We start from the raw sequence: 15,122 nt of genomic DNA, 5'->3' as shown, positions 1-15,122 counted from the left end.
CTTGCAACCATTTCTTTTTTAAAACATACTTTTATATGGGTTTGATTTTACTCTAACAAAAAGAACATCCTAAACTAGGGCCAGAATATTTTTTCAATAAAGGTTGACATATTTATTACCTAGCAATGCATAAATGGTAGCACTTTTCTTCTTGCTGCAAGGCAAAAATCATCACTGTACTGAAATGCAACCTTTACTACCTATTTCATGGAAACAGTCATCCACCTTATTTTTTTTTTATATGGGGAAGGGGTTTCAGTGCCTGGATGATCCCAGAGGCTAGGCTATTGGGGGCTTAAATTCCCATGGTAGGGTCTCCCAAGGCGACAGGTCAGACAAAGAGCGGTTCACAAAATAACAGAGCTTGGTCATTCAGGAGGGGCTTAGAATAGAGCCGCTTCTCCTCCAAATCGAGAAGAGTCGGCTGAGGTGGCTGGGACATCCCTGGGTGCTCCAACCGGGAGAGGCCAATGGGACGACCCATGACACGCTGGAGGGTAATGTCTCTGAGCTGAGCTAGAAGCGCCTTGGTTTCACTTGGTAGAGCTGGAGGAGGTGTCTAGTGAGAGGGAAGTCTGGGAGTCTCAACTGAAACTGTTTCAAACCCAAATCGGTCCCTGATAAAGCAGGAGACGAGGTGTATGATTATTTTTTATATAAAATTCAAAAAGAAAACCAAATCTTCAATTCCTGCTCATTTATTTTAGACCACAAAACAGACAAACAGTATTTAAACATAACATTTTGTTCATTTCAACAAATATCCAATAACTTCTAGTGTTTTCAAGTCCAGGTGAAAAATCCAGTTTTCGAAATATGTGCAGACCGCCCCAATTAACTGCATATTTTCTGGCTTAAGTCTTTGAGCTCTTTAAACAAAGGGCTGCCTGTTTTATACTGTTTGCTAAACTGCAAATCCTTAAATAAATACAAGAGAAGTCCTAGAAAAATGGACAAAAGTTCTCAAAGGTGTTAGGCAAGTTATGCTGATAACTGCGTGTTCACGTGGATCTTGTACAACTCTTTTGTGGAGAGGACCGCAAAAACACCAAAAATATTATATAAAACTTCATACACAGGTATGACCCACAACTCTGCAAAAAAAATATGGACTGCATTTGAATATACAACAAATGAATGGGCTGCAGTATAGGTCTTGTGTAAGCTTTCCTGGGAGGTTACCTAATCCTTAAGTGCTGTCTCCATGTGCGATGCTTGCTTAAACAAGGTCATGCGTGTAATTTGCACTGCCATGCTTTTGTAGTTCTTCACAGACCTGTTGAGAAACTGAACTATAAGAGACCTACGGTTTCCCTTCTGGCAGTTTGAAGAGTGAAGCTAAATTAGGTTTTTTCGTCAACCAGCACATGTTTGTGCAGAAGAAAATAATGATTTATATATTAAAAACAAACTGTCCAGAGGCTATCCATTGATGTGACACAGCACTTGTAAAAACAAAAGGGGGGTCATTTAGTACTTTTCAAAGAAAAATGCACATTTCAAAAGACAAAACTAATCACATTTGACCCAACCATGCTGGGCGTTTCAGCTCATAAGAAAAGTATCCAAAAGCAGAGGGGGAAGAATACGGGTCAGTTGTTTTGATGAGTTTTTGAGACACACTTTTCTTCTTCATCTTCTTCCTCTGTTTCTTCATCTCTTGAACAGGGAACGGAGGTTAACAACACGGTGTCTGCATGCACCTCCTCATCATCAGACTGAATCACTGGCGTTTCAGCGCCGCCTGCACTAGTCACGCTGGAACCGGATGATGTTGAAGCGAATCGGGACTGTGAGCCCCGGTAGACTTCATTTTGTCGTTGGAGAGGTGCGCGTTCCTTGTAGACAACCTCAGCTTCTTCGTCCTCTTCGTCTTCATCGTTCTTACAATCTATAACTAAGTGTACAACATGTTTATATCAGTTTCATCAGGCTTGGAGTACATTCATCAACCTAAGAATAAATTCTAGTTCCTTAAAAAAAAAAATTATATAAATAATAAAAAAATAATCCAAGAGCACAATGCTACTACAACTTCTTTTGTTTCTATGTTGTGTTATTTGCGTAATCAAACCTTGGTTTAATCACATTGTAGCACATTTTGCTGCATTGATTTGGGTATTTTCCATATTTTTGTTGTTGTTTTATTTTAAAGAAACAACAGCTCTACTAATTTGGTCTGATATATAATGGCATCTTTTCCAACAATTCTCTAACACACAAGTAGACAATAGAACCAGTGAGATATGCTTGTGTTTTTGTGTAGCAGTAAAAGGAAAAGCATCAGCCTTTTAAACCAGGTGTGAAATAGAGGACCAAACCATCTCAGCATAAAACAAAATTATTTTTTTGATCAGATTTATAAACTGTTCTCTTCTTTAGGTAAATCAGATGAGTTACATTAACATGACTAATTGTTTTCAGGTATTAGCTGAAGAGGACTGATTGTTGTAATTAATTTCGAAGTTGCTGTAGTATTCAAGGATAATATATAACCTGTTGCTATTAAGTTACTGCAACTTTGTTTACACGTTTCCCCATTTTTCTAGTGTTGACATTTCTTCCAAATCTTCCTTTGATGAAATATAACTTTTTTTTTTTCATTTTAAAATGACTTTGATAAAAGGTTGGAAATATTCAAAATTGCAAAGATAAAAAAAATAAACAGTGATAAATTTAAGATGTCATGATATTTGATTTATTTGTTAGAAAGAAAAACAGATCGTAACAGAGATTCTTGGAGCCTTCATTGAAAAAAAAATGTTTTTAGAGGCTACTTGGCTGTCACATTTTCTAACGTTGTCTTTGTTGTGTTTGGCCTGTAGAAGGCATTTTGAATTTACCTTGATTCCCTGGGGGGGGTAGGTGTAGTGTCTCCCATAGTTTCAAACAGATTTCCTCACATTGGATTCTTAGGGGAATGGTGGCCTAGTTACACCTCCTTCTTTTTCTCTGGTCTTACTTAAGCTATCTCTGCAGTTTGTGTGTTGCAACCTTCTTACACTGCATTTCTGCTAAAATGCTTTAGGTTGAATCAATAATAAAATTCAATCTGTTGAACAAACAGCATGCATTCAGATTATTCTACCAAATTAGTGTTTGAACATGTGTTGTTTTTCTTTGTTTTGCACCTGGAAGTGGAGAGGCCAGGGCTCCTTCATCACCAACTGAGCCCGAGTTGAGAAAAACATCAAGGGCTTCTTGGTCCGATATGTCCATCAGATCCATCTGTTCCAGAGTGTCCACATTCACCTCCATGGATGAAATACTGCCCATTGGGGCTGCAATCGAAAATGTGATAGAAAAACAAAATGTATATAAAAAATATGAATATATAAACCTTTTATAACTTTTTCATTTTTTTATTTCCCTGTCTTGCTGTTGCTTCACCTTAATGTCCCAGCTTTAGATCAATAAAGTAGATATATCTATTGATCGATTGATCGATTGATTGATAGACCATCTACCATTTTGATCAGACATTTTGATGCATGATTGTCAGGTTAAAGAGCTGTTTATATTGTTAATGGTAAAACAACTGCCTGTTGTAAGAGCTCTTCTTTAAGTAAAAGTTTTAATTTCACATCTGTAGTTATTTGATTGGTTCTAAATAGTTTTCTGTCAAATCTGTTAGTTTTGTCTTTAAAATCCATCTCTAACCGCTCTTTTTGAATAATATGCCATTTAGATGGCATATTATTTGTTAGGCTAGTGACGTCCTGATGCTCTGCTATAACAGTGAGAGGGAAGCTGGTCAGAGTTGATGGAAAGATAAATGAAGTTCAAAATATTTTGATCCTAAAAAATAAAAAAAACACTCTGCCAGCAAGTTCACAATTAACTTAAACATACAACCAGATCAATGGGGAAAGCAAAGCCCTCATTTTTTGGAACGGCTCAATCAAAGTAAGTCCTACATCCGAATAAGAATTTATAGCAAGACTAGAATATTAAAAATCACAGCTGGTGTTTTTCTTGCTTTATTGAACTTGCAATATTTTACAAAGCTTAACCTAAGCAATAAAAATGAGTCCGATTTAAAATGCATGATCCTTACTACTTTGTGTTCTGAAATGAAATGAACACAAAAGAGGAAGCCTGGGTTTTGGGGTTGAAAGGTGATAAAATGTGAAAATCTGTTTAGCGTGGGAATTCATTTGTCAAGCATTGTATTTGTACAACCTGTAGACAATGATATTGAGCCTTGAAATATAAGAAACTTATATTTGAAATATAAGGGCCAATGAAATATAAGGGACTTATATTTGAATCAGAGGGTGATATATTTTTTTTTTATTCTCTTTCTCCTAAAATAAATATTCACTTAGTTTATGAGTACACAAAGCTCACGTTTCCGGCAGTCAACTTGTAGGTGAGTAGAGGGCAGGTAGTTGTCCATGTCATGCTGGTAGACCTCTTCAAAGAACCGTTGTCTGTCTTTTAGCTTCAAGTGCTGAGCCGAATCATTGTTGAGAAAACTCTGCGAGTGGTTCTTTTCAGCTGAGCATCAAAAAACACAAAGAAAGAGAAATATCCTCAGTATTTTATTTTTTTTTGTCAGTAAAGAAGTTTTATGGCCTTCAACTTTAAAAGTTACTCTGTTGCGAAACCATTTTTTTTTTCTGCAACCCGCTCTTACATAATATATTCAAATCAAATATTGTGTAAGAGTTACTTGGAATAACTATAATTGGGTGTGTCTGTGCATGTGCTTCAATGCATCAAAGGGAATTCCTGGTTTAATTTGGAAACTATCCTTGAGGTCTGTTTCAATGGAAGCTAATTGTTAAAAACGTTTGGTCTCTAAATACCTTCCTGCTACTAATTAACTTGGAGAACCTGTCCAGCTCTACCTCATAGGATACCCTTTACCTTGCTGCCACACCTTTGGTTCTGACAAAACAACAACAACAAACACCCAAATAAAGGCCAATTGAGCATCATGACTAAGAGGTAAATTTGCAGCTTTGTCAGACAATGCTTTGGAAACTGATTCCTCCTTAAATGTTATTATACCATGGTGATGGTGCTGTGACGATTTAGTCCTTGTTGCTGCTGTATGACACACTAATCTAGTCTGACCTCTAGTGGTGATCATTAATTTCACACTCAACTCCTTTAACATCCACTGTAATTCCATGAAACCTAAAAGATTTTTATTTATATGTCAATATTCTGTCTATTTTATTTCAGTGTGTTGAAAAAAAAAACATTAAATAGTATTAGAAATAGCATTTGTCCCAAATCCATGGTTGGGTAAGACGCTGACATTCATTAAGCTGACAGGCCGTGGTTGTATGAGCATGCTGTGTCCTCAGCACAAACAGTGACTGCCCTTGGCTCCTAAGCTGACACTTTCAGTTATGTCACCCATGTTTTGTACATGAGCTTAAATCACTTTCCTCAGCTAGTTGATGAATGTATTTATGCCTTCATTGTGGTTTATCAGTCAATAATTTTGTCCATAATGCATCTCTTGTTAACATGATGTCCTGGATAGACAGATTCACTACGTGAACATTCTTTTTTTTTTTTAAATAAAGGATTTTCAGGTTCTTTGTTCTCCTGTTGAAAACAATCTTCTGGAGCGGCAGTGTGTCAAAGTGATGGTCCCCTCATGGATGGCTCCATCTCTGGAGAACCAGCTTGTCAATGTGCCAGTCTCTCTCTCTGACTGATCGGAAATCATGTGTGTCCACTGTCAGCCATTAACCATCAGCCTTTATTCTGTCATTCAAACTGTCTCTGGAGCCAGGAACAAAAAAAAATGTTATAGACAGTGTCTGATGTTTCAGCAGTTTGGGGAAATCTTGCCTTAAAGTTTTGTGAGTTTTTCAATATAAACAATTGAACAACAAACAAACTCAACATGCATGTAACACTTGGAAGAAAACAAACTGGTTCAGTCTAATCTTTAGTTTTTGCAGATTTCATGTTAGCATTATGCTACAATTTCACTGTTCACTTGAGAATTTTACAGATAGGTGTGGATCAGGATGAGAGTCAGCCTATCTAATGATGAAGCTTTGAATTTCAACTGGAAAATAGTTTGCTAATCCCCTTTTTTGGGGGGGAGATCATTCTATACCTCTCTACCCTCCCATGGTCTGATAAAAGAAAAGCAAAACAGGATGGATACATTTTTGAGATACATCTATTATCACTTTCAGCATTATCACAATAGATAACACTAGCTTTGTTTTAGGTTAAAATATAAAGCTATTTTAAAATATAGTTTGCGAGACCAAATGATTTTGCAAGTGTGAGATTGTTAAGCTGAGATACAGTATGTGGGAATAGTTATTAAAGGGGAAGGTCGAGACTAAGAATGCCTAAGTCCGGTGCTGGAGAGCTACTTTCTTTCAACTTTAAGCATATCTCTTCTCCAACAGCCTTCAGTCTGATCATCCAATTCATTCAGTGTGTCATTCACACAGGCGTAACTTTCTGAAGGACTGATGGGGACAGTCCCCACCAATATTCTTCGCTTTATATGCCCTTCCCGCTCATTTACTTTAGCCAACGGTAACAGAGGTTGGGTGTAGCTATCTGTGTTCAGAGCGTTTAGAGTCAGTGTTTTATTTATATCAATATATATCGATTTTGGCATTGGAATCGGCTGTTATTTATTATTTTTTTTCATACATAAATGTTTTTGGGCCCTATATTTGTAATGCAGCAAAAGACATTTCTCTATCATCTATAAATATAAAAAGCAGTGTGTTATGGTTCTCTTGTGTTCTCAACAATAGGAAAGAATTCAATAAATATATGTTTGAGCTCATTTTTGGAAAATACAAAAACCTAATGAAAGCGTTCGGGTTGAGTAACTGTATGTCCATCATCCCCCTCCCTTAGAATGTCCCAACCAACTTTAATTACAGTTACTCCCTTGCGTTCATATCAGCAGAAACCTGGTAATGAAGCTGAAATCAAGGGCTGCCGTTTTATAAACACTAGAAACAGTATCTTTGAAACACCTCATAGCAGGGCCGCTGTAAGAACTTTTGAACAGGGGGTACTGTGAAAATGTTTTTGTTTTTTTTCAGACAAAGTACCTATAAGCCTATAGGCCTATTTAAAATACAATAAATGCAAATAAATAAATAGATTAAGATTCCCTACTTTATTGTTCTATACACTTCAGTGTAGGCAACCAGGGTCTGTAACAAACAGACATCATCAGTTCTCAGGTGAATTTTGCGCTATTAATTAATGAAACTTCACAATAACACCATAACAACGTAGATTTGGTCAGCTGGCCTGAACCTTAGTCGCTCTGTTTGTGTCACACATGACTATTAGCTCCAAAATCATTTTACGCAAAGCACAAGGAAATAATTGTATTATTTTTCTATTGAAAAGTTGTTGAACAGTTCTCATTACACAATGAAGACAAGATCAAAATAACACTCTACAGTACAATACTATGGTTGCGCTAAACTGCACGAATAGATGTGAAAGTGTGCCACGACACCATGCTCTTACTTTGAGCTACAGGCAGGGTGCCCTCCCTGGTTACAGGTGTCCAAATGTTCAGGTGCGCTATAAGTTTGTGGAGACACAGTTTCTCATTATCGGACAAATCCGAAATGCATATCTGTGCCATATTTCCCCCTTCGTTTCTGTTATTAGACTATGTAAATTTACTAGTCTGCTGCGGCGAGCAGAATACCATGCTTTAACTTACTTGATGTTGTCATGACATCATAACTTCCATGAACTTGTGTTAATTGGGCCTTAAAATAATGAAATTAAAATACAAATACAAATAAAAGCAAAATCATTTCACAAAATATTCATTAGAAATATATAAACTGTGCAAAATAATATATAATTTTTTTATGTCCCTCTCGCCTCTGTGGGTCACTGCGGCACCCCCACTTCCCGCGGCCTTGTCTCGTAGGTAAATTAGGCCGTTTCTCAATTCATAAGAACGTGAGTAAGGACTCGTGTTCTCGCCAAGTACAGTATGTTCTTGAGAAGAACACAGGAAAGAATGGACTTGGGGAGAATGGGAGCCTGTAGCATAAATATGGGTCAATTGGGACACAAGTGTACTTATGACGTCACCACACACTCGGCTAGTCTGGAGCTGCACTTCACCTCCTGTAATTAATAGTCTCTAGATAAGAAATTCTTACTTTTTTCATTTATTGGGGAAATAATAGTTAACACAGTCAGATAAACACAAATAAATTGAACATTTTCCCAAATGAAACAAAAGGGACAAGAACAACATCTGGGGATTTTATCCATTCTCAGTCTGCTGTTCTTGTGAATTGGAACAGTACTGGGGCTGAGGCTGATGATATTTCACAGGTACACATGCACCTGAGAACGCACAAGTACACATTTTGAGAAAGGGCTCCAGTCTAATTAGAATGTTGTACATGGTAGGGATGAATATTGGTGTGGGTGTTGCGATACGATACAAATCACGATATTGGGGTCATGATACGATATTACCACGATAATGAAATCTCACTATGTATTGCAATATTTTTTTCCATCAAAATTTAATGTATACATAAAAAAGCAACTCTATATATGTTAATCAGAAGATATTGAGAATTTAGTTAATTTGTTATCCATGTTGTTTGGGGTTTGAGTCAGTCCACTTCTTCCACTGTGACTGCCTGAACTACAGATATTGCACTGAGCCACACAGTAAAGGAACTCCACAGCGCCATCTACCAGAGTAGGGGTGCAGAGGTAGTAGGGCTGGGCAAATAATTGCATTTGCAATATATAATTGCAATTTGATAAAATTAAATTTTCAAATCGCATATTTAACAAGAAACTAAATTTCTCCCTCCAGCCATTTAGATGGTGATATAGCACTTGAAGTGGGTTTGTCGCTACACAGGTAGTGAGAGTTGCAGCTAGCAGCAGATCAATGCAAGTAGAAGTAAACACTTTTTTAAACAAAAGTTGAGGTAAAGTCCTGCAACAATGGACTCTGGGCAAGCAAGCTTTCAAAAATCAAAAGCCTGGGTGAAACATCTATAAGCCTGGGGTTAGTGCAAAAGAAAATTGAAATAAAATCACAATGGCAATTTTGATTAGAAATAATCGCAATTTAGATATTTGGCAAAATCGTTCAGCCCTAAGAGGTAGCCAATTTTCCCTCATAGTTTCAGGTAAAAAATTATTATTTTTTTTTGTACCAGGAGAGTTTGATATTATATTGGGCTGCCGAAAATCACAATACATATCGCCAAATTAATTTTTTCAATACACTGTTGGTTCATGAAACAGAGGATATGGCATTCGCCCAGCATGGCACTGCTGCACCACAAAAAATACAAATAGCCACTAATCGAGTTTTCTGTTACTGTTGCTCTGTGATTCTTATCCTAGTGATTAAAAAAACTAGAGCATATATTAAAGAAATCTAAAGTCCATCTATTCAGCTCAAAATATAAAATTGTAGTGACACAGATAATAAAAGAATAAACGCTGTTGGGTTTACACCACCATGATAGCACTCTCCTGCTTTGAGTATCGAGCTCCTGCAGAGAGATATTTGAAACTAGAAATTTCAAGAACAAAATCATTGGCATCTCCAGACAAAATTCAGGGATGCCAATAAAATAACTTAAACGTCTGCTTCCCCTGAACAGCAAATATCAGCAAAAGCATTCCTAAAAACCTGACATAACCTCACTCATCCTACATATATTTCCATACAGCAGAAGAACACTGCATGGCATTTAGCCTTTAAAACGTTTGTCTTTCATTAAGGCCGTTCAGTTTTCTTGAACTGTTCACTACATAAATTCATATGTCACATCAGAATTATGAGGCAGGGGAGGAAAGTCTGAAATGAATAAAGACATCACTGTGTTTCTGCTTAAACAAGGCTTGATGATGATGAAACTACACAGCTTATGTAAACCTCATTTCTGCCTGTTGGCTTCCTGCTCTCTTTTCGTGACTCTTGTTTGCTGTCTTTTTCTGCCCATGTATCTAAAATTCATACTGCATTACTCAAGATGAGATGACCACTGGTCATGTCCAACCCACATGCAGGATCAGTTGTGTGACCTCATCTGCTCGTCACTGCGTGGGTTGATAACATATATGTAGAAGACTTACTCATCTAGATAACCTCTGAGCTTCCCTATTTTCTTGTACTAAAAAGCCTGTAGGAGGCCTCAATGCATATTAGATGAATTGCACTATTCTCTGTAAGACAAAAAGGCTTTTCTTGTCTTTACTCAGAGGGAATCCCTCACTTTTAAAAGGTTTTTCAAACACCAACCATTTAAACAATTGTGCTTTTATCAAATGTATTTTTCCAATTTACACCTGCACATGCAAGATGTTCAGACCCCCTTTCAGAGACATTGACAGGTTTTGGGTATTGCAGGCTAACAAAGAAGCCAAACGACTGCCCATTCCTAAGGGGCAGAACTGTTCGACTGGCTCAATTTGCATGTTTTCTAAGCCAAAAAAAGGCCTTTTTTTGGGTCCACTCTATAAAGCCTTGAACTTAGTGCGATTCCTGCCATTTTGAATTGAAAAAGCTTCCTGCATGGGAAGCGAAACGTCTTCAAACTTGGAAACAAAGTCCAGTGGATTTTTTTTTAACCCTTTTGGAATGACTATGTCCTGGATGACTGAGAATCTTATCTTCACCAGCAACTTCAAGGTAAATTGAAAAACTAGTAGCAAGTCTTTGAACTTTATTACTCCATAAACTTTACGCAATGTTCCTATTACAGCAGCACTGGAACAAAACCTAAGCATGAGCCAACCACCATGTTAGACAACTAGTACTGTATAATCTGTTCGTCATGATTCTGCACTTTGTGGTTCTGTTTAAGTTTTCTTTTAGAGTTTTCAGTTACATATTGATTTATGTCATTCTGTGTTTTTTAGCTAATTGGTTTAATTTCCGATGTATCCCGCTTCTCGCCCATTGACTGCTGGAGATAGGCACCAGCACCCCTCACAACCCCAATTGGGACAAGCGTGTCAGATAATGGATGAATGGATGCTTTCATTTCCATTTTGTGTCATTCTAGCTGTTTTCTGGTTGTCATTGAGTTGTTATGTATTGTTTACTCTCTGTTGCCCCCTTGTGCCATTCTCCTTTCACCGCTCTCCCTTCTAGATCCTTCTCTCCACACCTGCTCCCAATCAGTTGATTACTCCATTCTTTGATCTGTTTGGCATTTATACTCCTCCTCTGCAGTTACTGAGGGCTGGATTCTCTTCATTCCCTCCCTAACGTATGTGTTTCAGTGTGGTTCCTGTTTTCCTGAATTAGTTATTTCTGGATTTATGCTTCTGTTGCCACCACTCCTTATTAAATCTGCAAGAAATGACCTCACATTCCGTCTCTGCATTGGGGTCCTCTACAAACCTCCACCCAACCTGACTGAACTTAAATTTCCTAAAAATTCTTCTTATCTAAGTTTGAGATGAATCTTTTGTTTTAGCACTTTCAAGTTCATGGAAGGCTTAAGCTTTGTTGAAATGTATTTATTTTCAACATCCAAACCAATTTATATTAATTACAGTGGAATATTTAAGATACGATGGCTAAAACCTGGGCAAATTTGGGAACAGAAATGTGGCAACTTCTCAGGAGACAGCAAATTAAATATTTAAAGGGATTTATATATTTTACTATGTGGATTAGAGAAAAACACAGTAGATTTAACCAGTTTACAATCCTACTCAATACATGAAGTGGGACTCATTTGTGGGATCATAAGCATCCTTTGAGTAAAACAAACTTTAAGCAGGAATTTATTACTTTCAATGAAATACCGTCTGTTTTAGAAACGTTAATTATTCTGATATAATAATCTTAAAGAATGCATTTTTTTTAATATCTGCAAAGGCAAAATCATATATAATTATAAAAAAGGCTTGAAAACTAGTCATGCGCCGATGCCATTTTTTGGCCCCGATACCGATACCCGATACCTGGCTGTGCGGTATCGGCCGATACCGATACCATAATAATGTAAAATAATTGCCATCATGGCTTTGTCAAGCTGCTGCCTACCTTTGTGAAGCAGGAAAAAATCTAATACAAAGTGAATCCAGTAGAACTTTCTCTCAGAACTCTCAGAACTACCAGGAGTGGGTGACAATAGTTGAATAAACCCTTGGCTCTCAAAATGGTATCGGTGCCCTATTTGTTGGTACTCGCCGATACCGATACCACCATTTTAGGGCAGTATCGGGGCCCCGTCCGATACTGGTATCGGTATCGGTGCAACACTATTGAAAACATCACTCTGTTGACTTAGTCGAATCAGATGCTGAATAAAAATTTTTCAATGATGTTCTAATTTACAGAAAATTGAGCCCCATGTTTAAATATGAATAACATTTTTACATAATCAGTTCACTGTAGAAGAGGAAAAGTTCTGATGTACATTAAAAGATCCAAATCAATAAAACACTGGTGCTCATGATGACTGTATGTTCAATTTGGTACAGGATCCTTTTTAGGTTCATCCAGTTACATATTTATTTTTTCATATCAAGGAGTTTAAGGCAGCATAAGATCAGGAGTTATGGGTAGGACGGCAAACGGTAACTGTTAAGCTGAACCACATAAACGTTTGAACAGCCCAACTTTAAGTATTTTGTATCTTTAAAGCAGTCTCTCAAATATTCCAGATTGTTTCTTTATTTTTACCAAAGCATAAATTAATATATCTGTCTATGTTGCTATTTCCCTTTACAGCAGCTATTCCCCCTTCCCTTCTTTGTACTAGCCTTCCTTTTTTCTGGAATGAATAACGTTTGACTGTGTCATTTAGAGCTGCAGTTATACCTCACAGTGTGGCACTGCACTAAAAGCAGGGAACAAATGTTCCTATTGAACCTGTGAGTCACATGGCGTAGCATTCAGTTCCCTTGTGGTTAGTGGCTAGAAATCCCATGATCATCTCTCTGATTCCAGCAAAACCACAACTTAAGAGCTTGTGTGTGTCTAATAAAGCAGCTAAGGCTGTTATGCTGCATGGCCACTTTAATCTGACAGGCCATCTATCTCCTTCACTCTCTCCCCCACCCCTTGTGATGCCCATGTTTATGTCACCTATCTATTTTCTGCTGTGTATTATTTTTGTAATTACTACCCCTATTTATCGGACCAAGCACTCCTTTTTCAAACACCTTGTAGCCACAGAAGTCCATCAAACATAAATCATTTACAAGTGAGATCACTTCACCGCAAAAGCACCCACACCCGCCACCACCCCACCAACCCCTGAGTCTGCCCCCTCTGCTCTCACATATCCATAAACCCACAGCCACATTGCAGAAAGTAAATCAAGTCTGGCCATGAATGCTGTTCTGCTCCTTTTTTCTTTAACCAGCACTCATGGTAGTCTATATAATGCTGTAGGAAACATAATCCAAGGATAATAACATGGTTGCCATACAAACATGTGGCCATGCTAAATGTCTTAAACATCACCATCAACATGCCGCTCACTGTCTCACCTCATCTCAGCATCCTAGTGTTGACATTTTAAGTGTCTGAACTAAGTTGGATTTACCAGACTAGTTCCTTTCCCCAAGCCATTAAAGAACTTCCCTAAAGCTAAATATGAAGATAACCTCCACTCATGCTCAATGTTCCTAATATGGGAAAGTCAAAACAGGGCTTTCAGTGTTTCCAAATACTACATTTGTATACAAAGTATTTGTATACATTAAAGCTTGTACTTCATTATTCATTAAAGTAGTAAGGTAGAAAACCCCATTTTTACTCTTGATGCCACACTAAAAGAGTTACTCCAGGGTAATTTAATGAATTAAAAATAAAGAAAGTGCATAATCTGTGAAAGAAGGAGGTTGGTATTTAAGTCCTCATATCAGGACCCTTTGTGCATTAGCTTTGTCAGGCTTAAAGAAGTAGTTCTCATCCCTTCACACTCATTAAATCTCATCTACTTCGACATTGTTGCACCACCATCAAGGTTGTCAGGCTAATTTAGAAATGCCAGAGTCGACAGACCATGACAGTTTTATGTGCTTCTAATAAGGAGTGGAAGTGTTAAGTCCATGCATATGTCATTTTTATATTTTGGGGCAAAGAATTTGATGCCTTAGGGTTTAGTTTTCTTACCAATGAAGGTTTGGAAGTATTACATAACACAGAAAACCCCTGTCAGTTTAGATAGAAGGATTAGGATGGCACAGTCAGTATTAATTTAAAGTTGTATCAATGAGCTCCCAGGTTACATTAAAAATTCTATTACAGGAGATGCTGTTCAAAGTTTGCATTAATATAAATTTCATTTAAATGTTTTCTGTTGTTTCAAAAGAGGAGGCTATACATATAATTCCAGATACAATTGAGCAACAGTGCAGTGTAAGAACATTATAGGAAAAAAGGAACTTGAGATCAGTGTAATGCCAATTGACTGTGGCTACATTTATAAAAACTAAATAGAAATATTGGTTACTCACGTGCCAAATGCTTGTTGTGGTTTGTCGAGCCAGTAGATGACATGATCCAGCGATATAAGTCTGGCTGAAGACTGTTTACCTTTGACTGAGAGTGTATTTTTTCTCCTGTCAAGGTTCCAGGAAAAGATGCTGATGTGAGTGTAGTGGATGATCATTTAGTCAAAGCATTTCTCCTGACTTTGGTACCCTTAACTGTCACGATCGTAAGCTCAAATTCCCTTAATCTTTTTTTTTTTACCCTGCTCTGCCTTTTTGCTGTGTTCGCTGACTCCCTCCCTTCCCCTCTGTCCAATAAGTTGTTTTTTTACCCCAGGTTTTCCCTCTCACTGACTCTCACTCTAATCTAGGCTGCTTTGCCGACTCTTTTCTGACACACACACATATAAACTCAGACACACATACTCTCTTAGTCACTCTGTCAGACTGGCTAAGTAGGGTTGTAAGAAGCTGTACAGCTTAGATGTGATTTATGTGTGTGGGGAGGTGGGTGGTGGATGGGGGCTGTGTGTGAGAGTGTGTGTGTGTGTTTACGATAAGGGGATGAGTGAGGCATTGTGGCCTGTACCAACTGAACACTGTAGGGGTCAGCAGAATCAGAAGAGGATTTTTCACATTAAATCTGGAGAAAATGACATTGCAGGCATCATTTGCTTTGCTCAAAGGTTCCCACT

At 37.6% G+C, this 15,122-nt stretch overlaps 1 protein-coding gene across 1 annotated transcript; it reads right to left on the bottom strand.

Moving 5' to 3' along the window:
• Positions 1-680: 680 nt before the first annotated feature.
• Positions 681-14,920, bottom strand: LOC119781374 (dysbindin-like). Its single transcript, XM_038281786.1, has 4 exons — positions 14,452-14,920; positions 4,351-4,500; positions 3,132-3,281; positions 681-1,897 (listed from the first exon to the last, which is right to left on the bottom strand). Exons 1-4 carry the CDS (start codon positions 14,492-14,494, stop codon positions 1,593-1,595), a joined length of 648 nt encoding a protein of 215 aa, XP_038137714.1. The 5' UTR covers positions 14,495-14,920; the 3' UTR covers positions 681-1,592.
• Between the last annotated feature and the right edge of the window lie 202 nt (positions 14,921-15,122).

This window comes from Cyprinodon tularosa, unplaced genomic scaffold, assembly GCF_016077235.1.
Source record: "Cyprinodon tularosa strain WSP-4 unplaced genomic scaffold, ASM1607723v1 ctg176, whole genome shotgun sequence".
NCBI classification, from domain to species: domain Eukaryota; kingdom Metazoa; phylum Chordata; class Actinopteri; order Cyprinodontiformes; family Cyprinodontidae; genus Cyprinodon; species Cyprinodon tularosa.
Note: the sequence above shows the minus strand (reverse complement) of the source record. Positions and strands in the feature narration are given on the sequence as shown.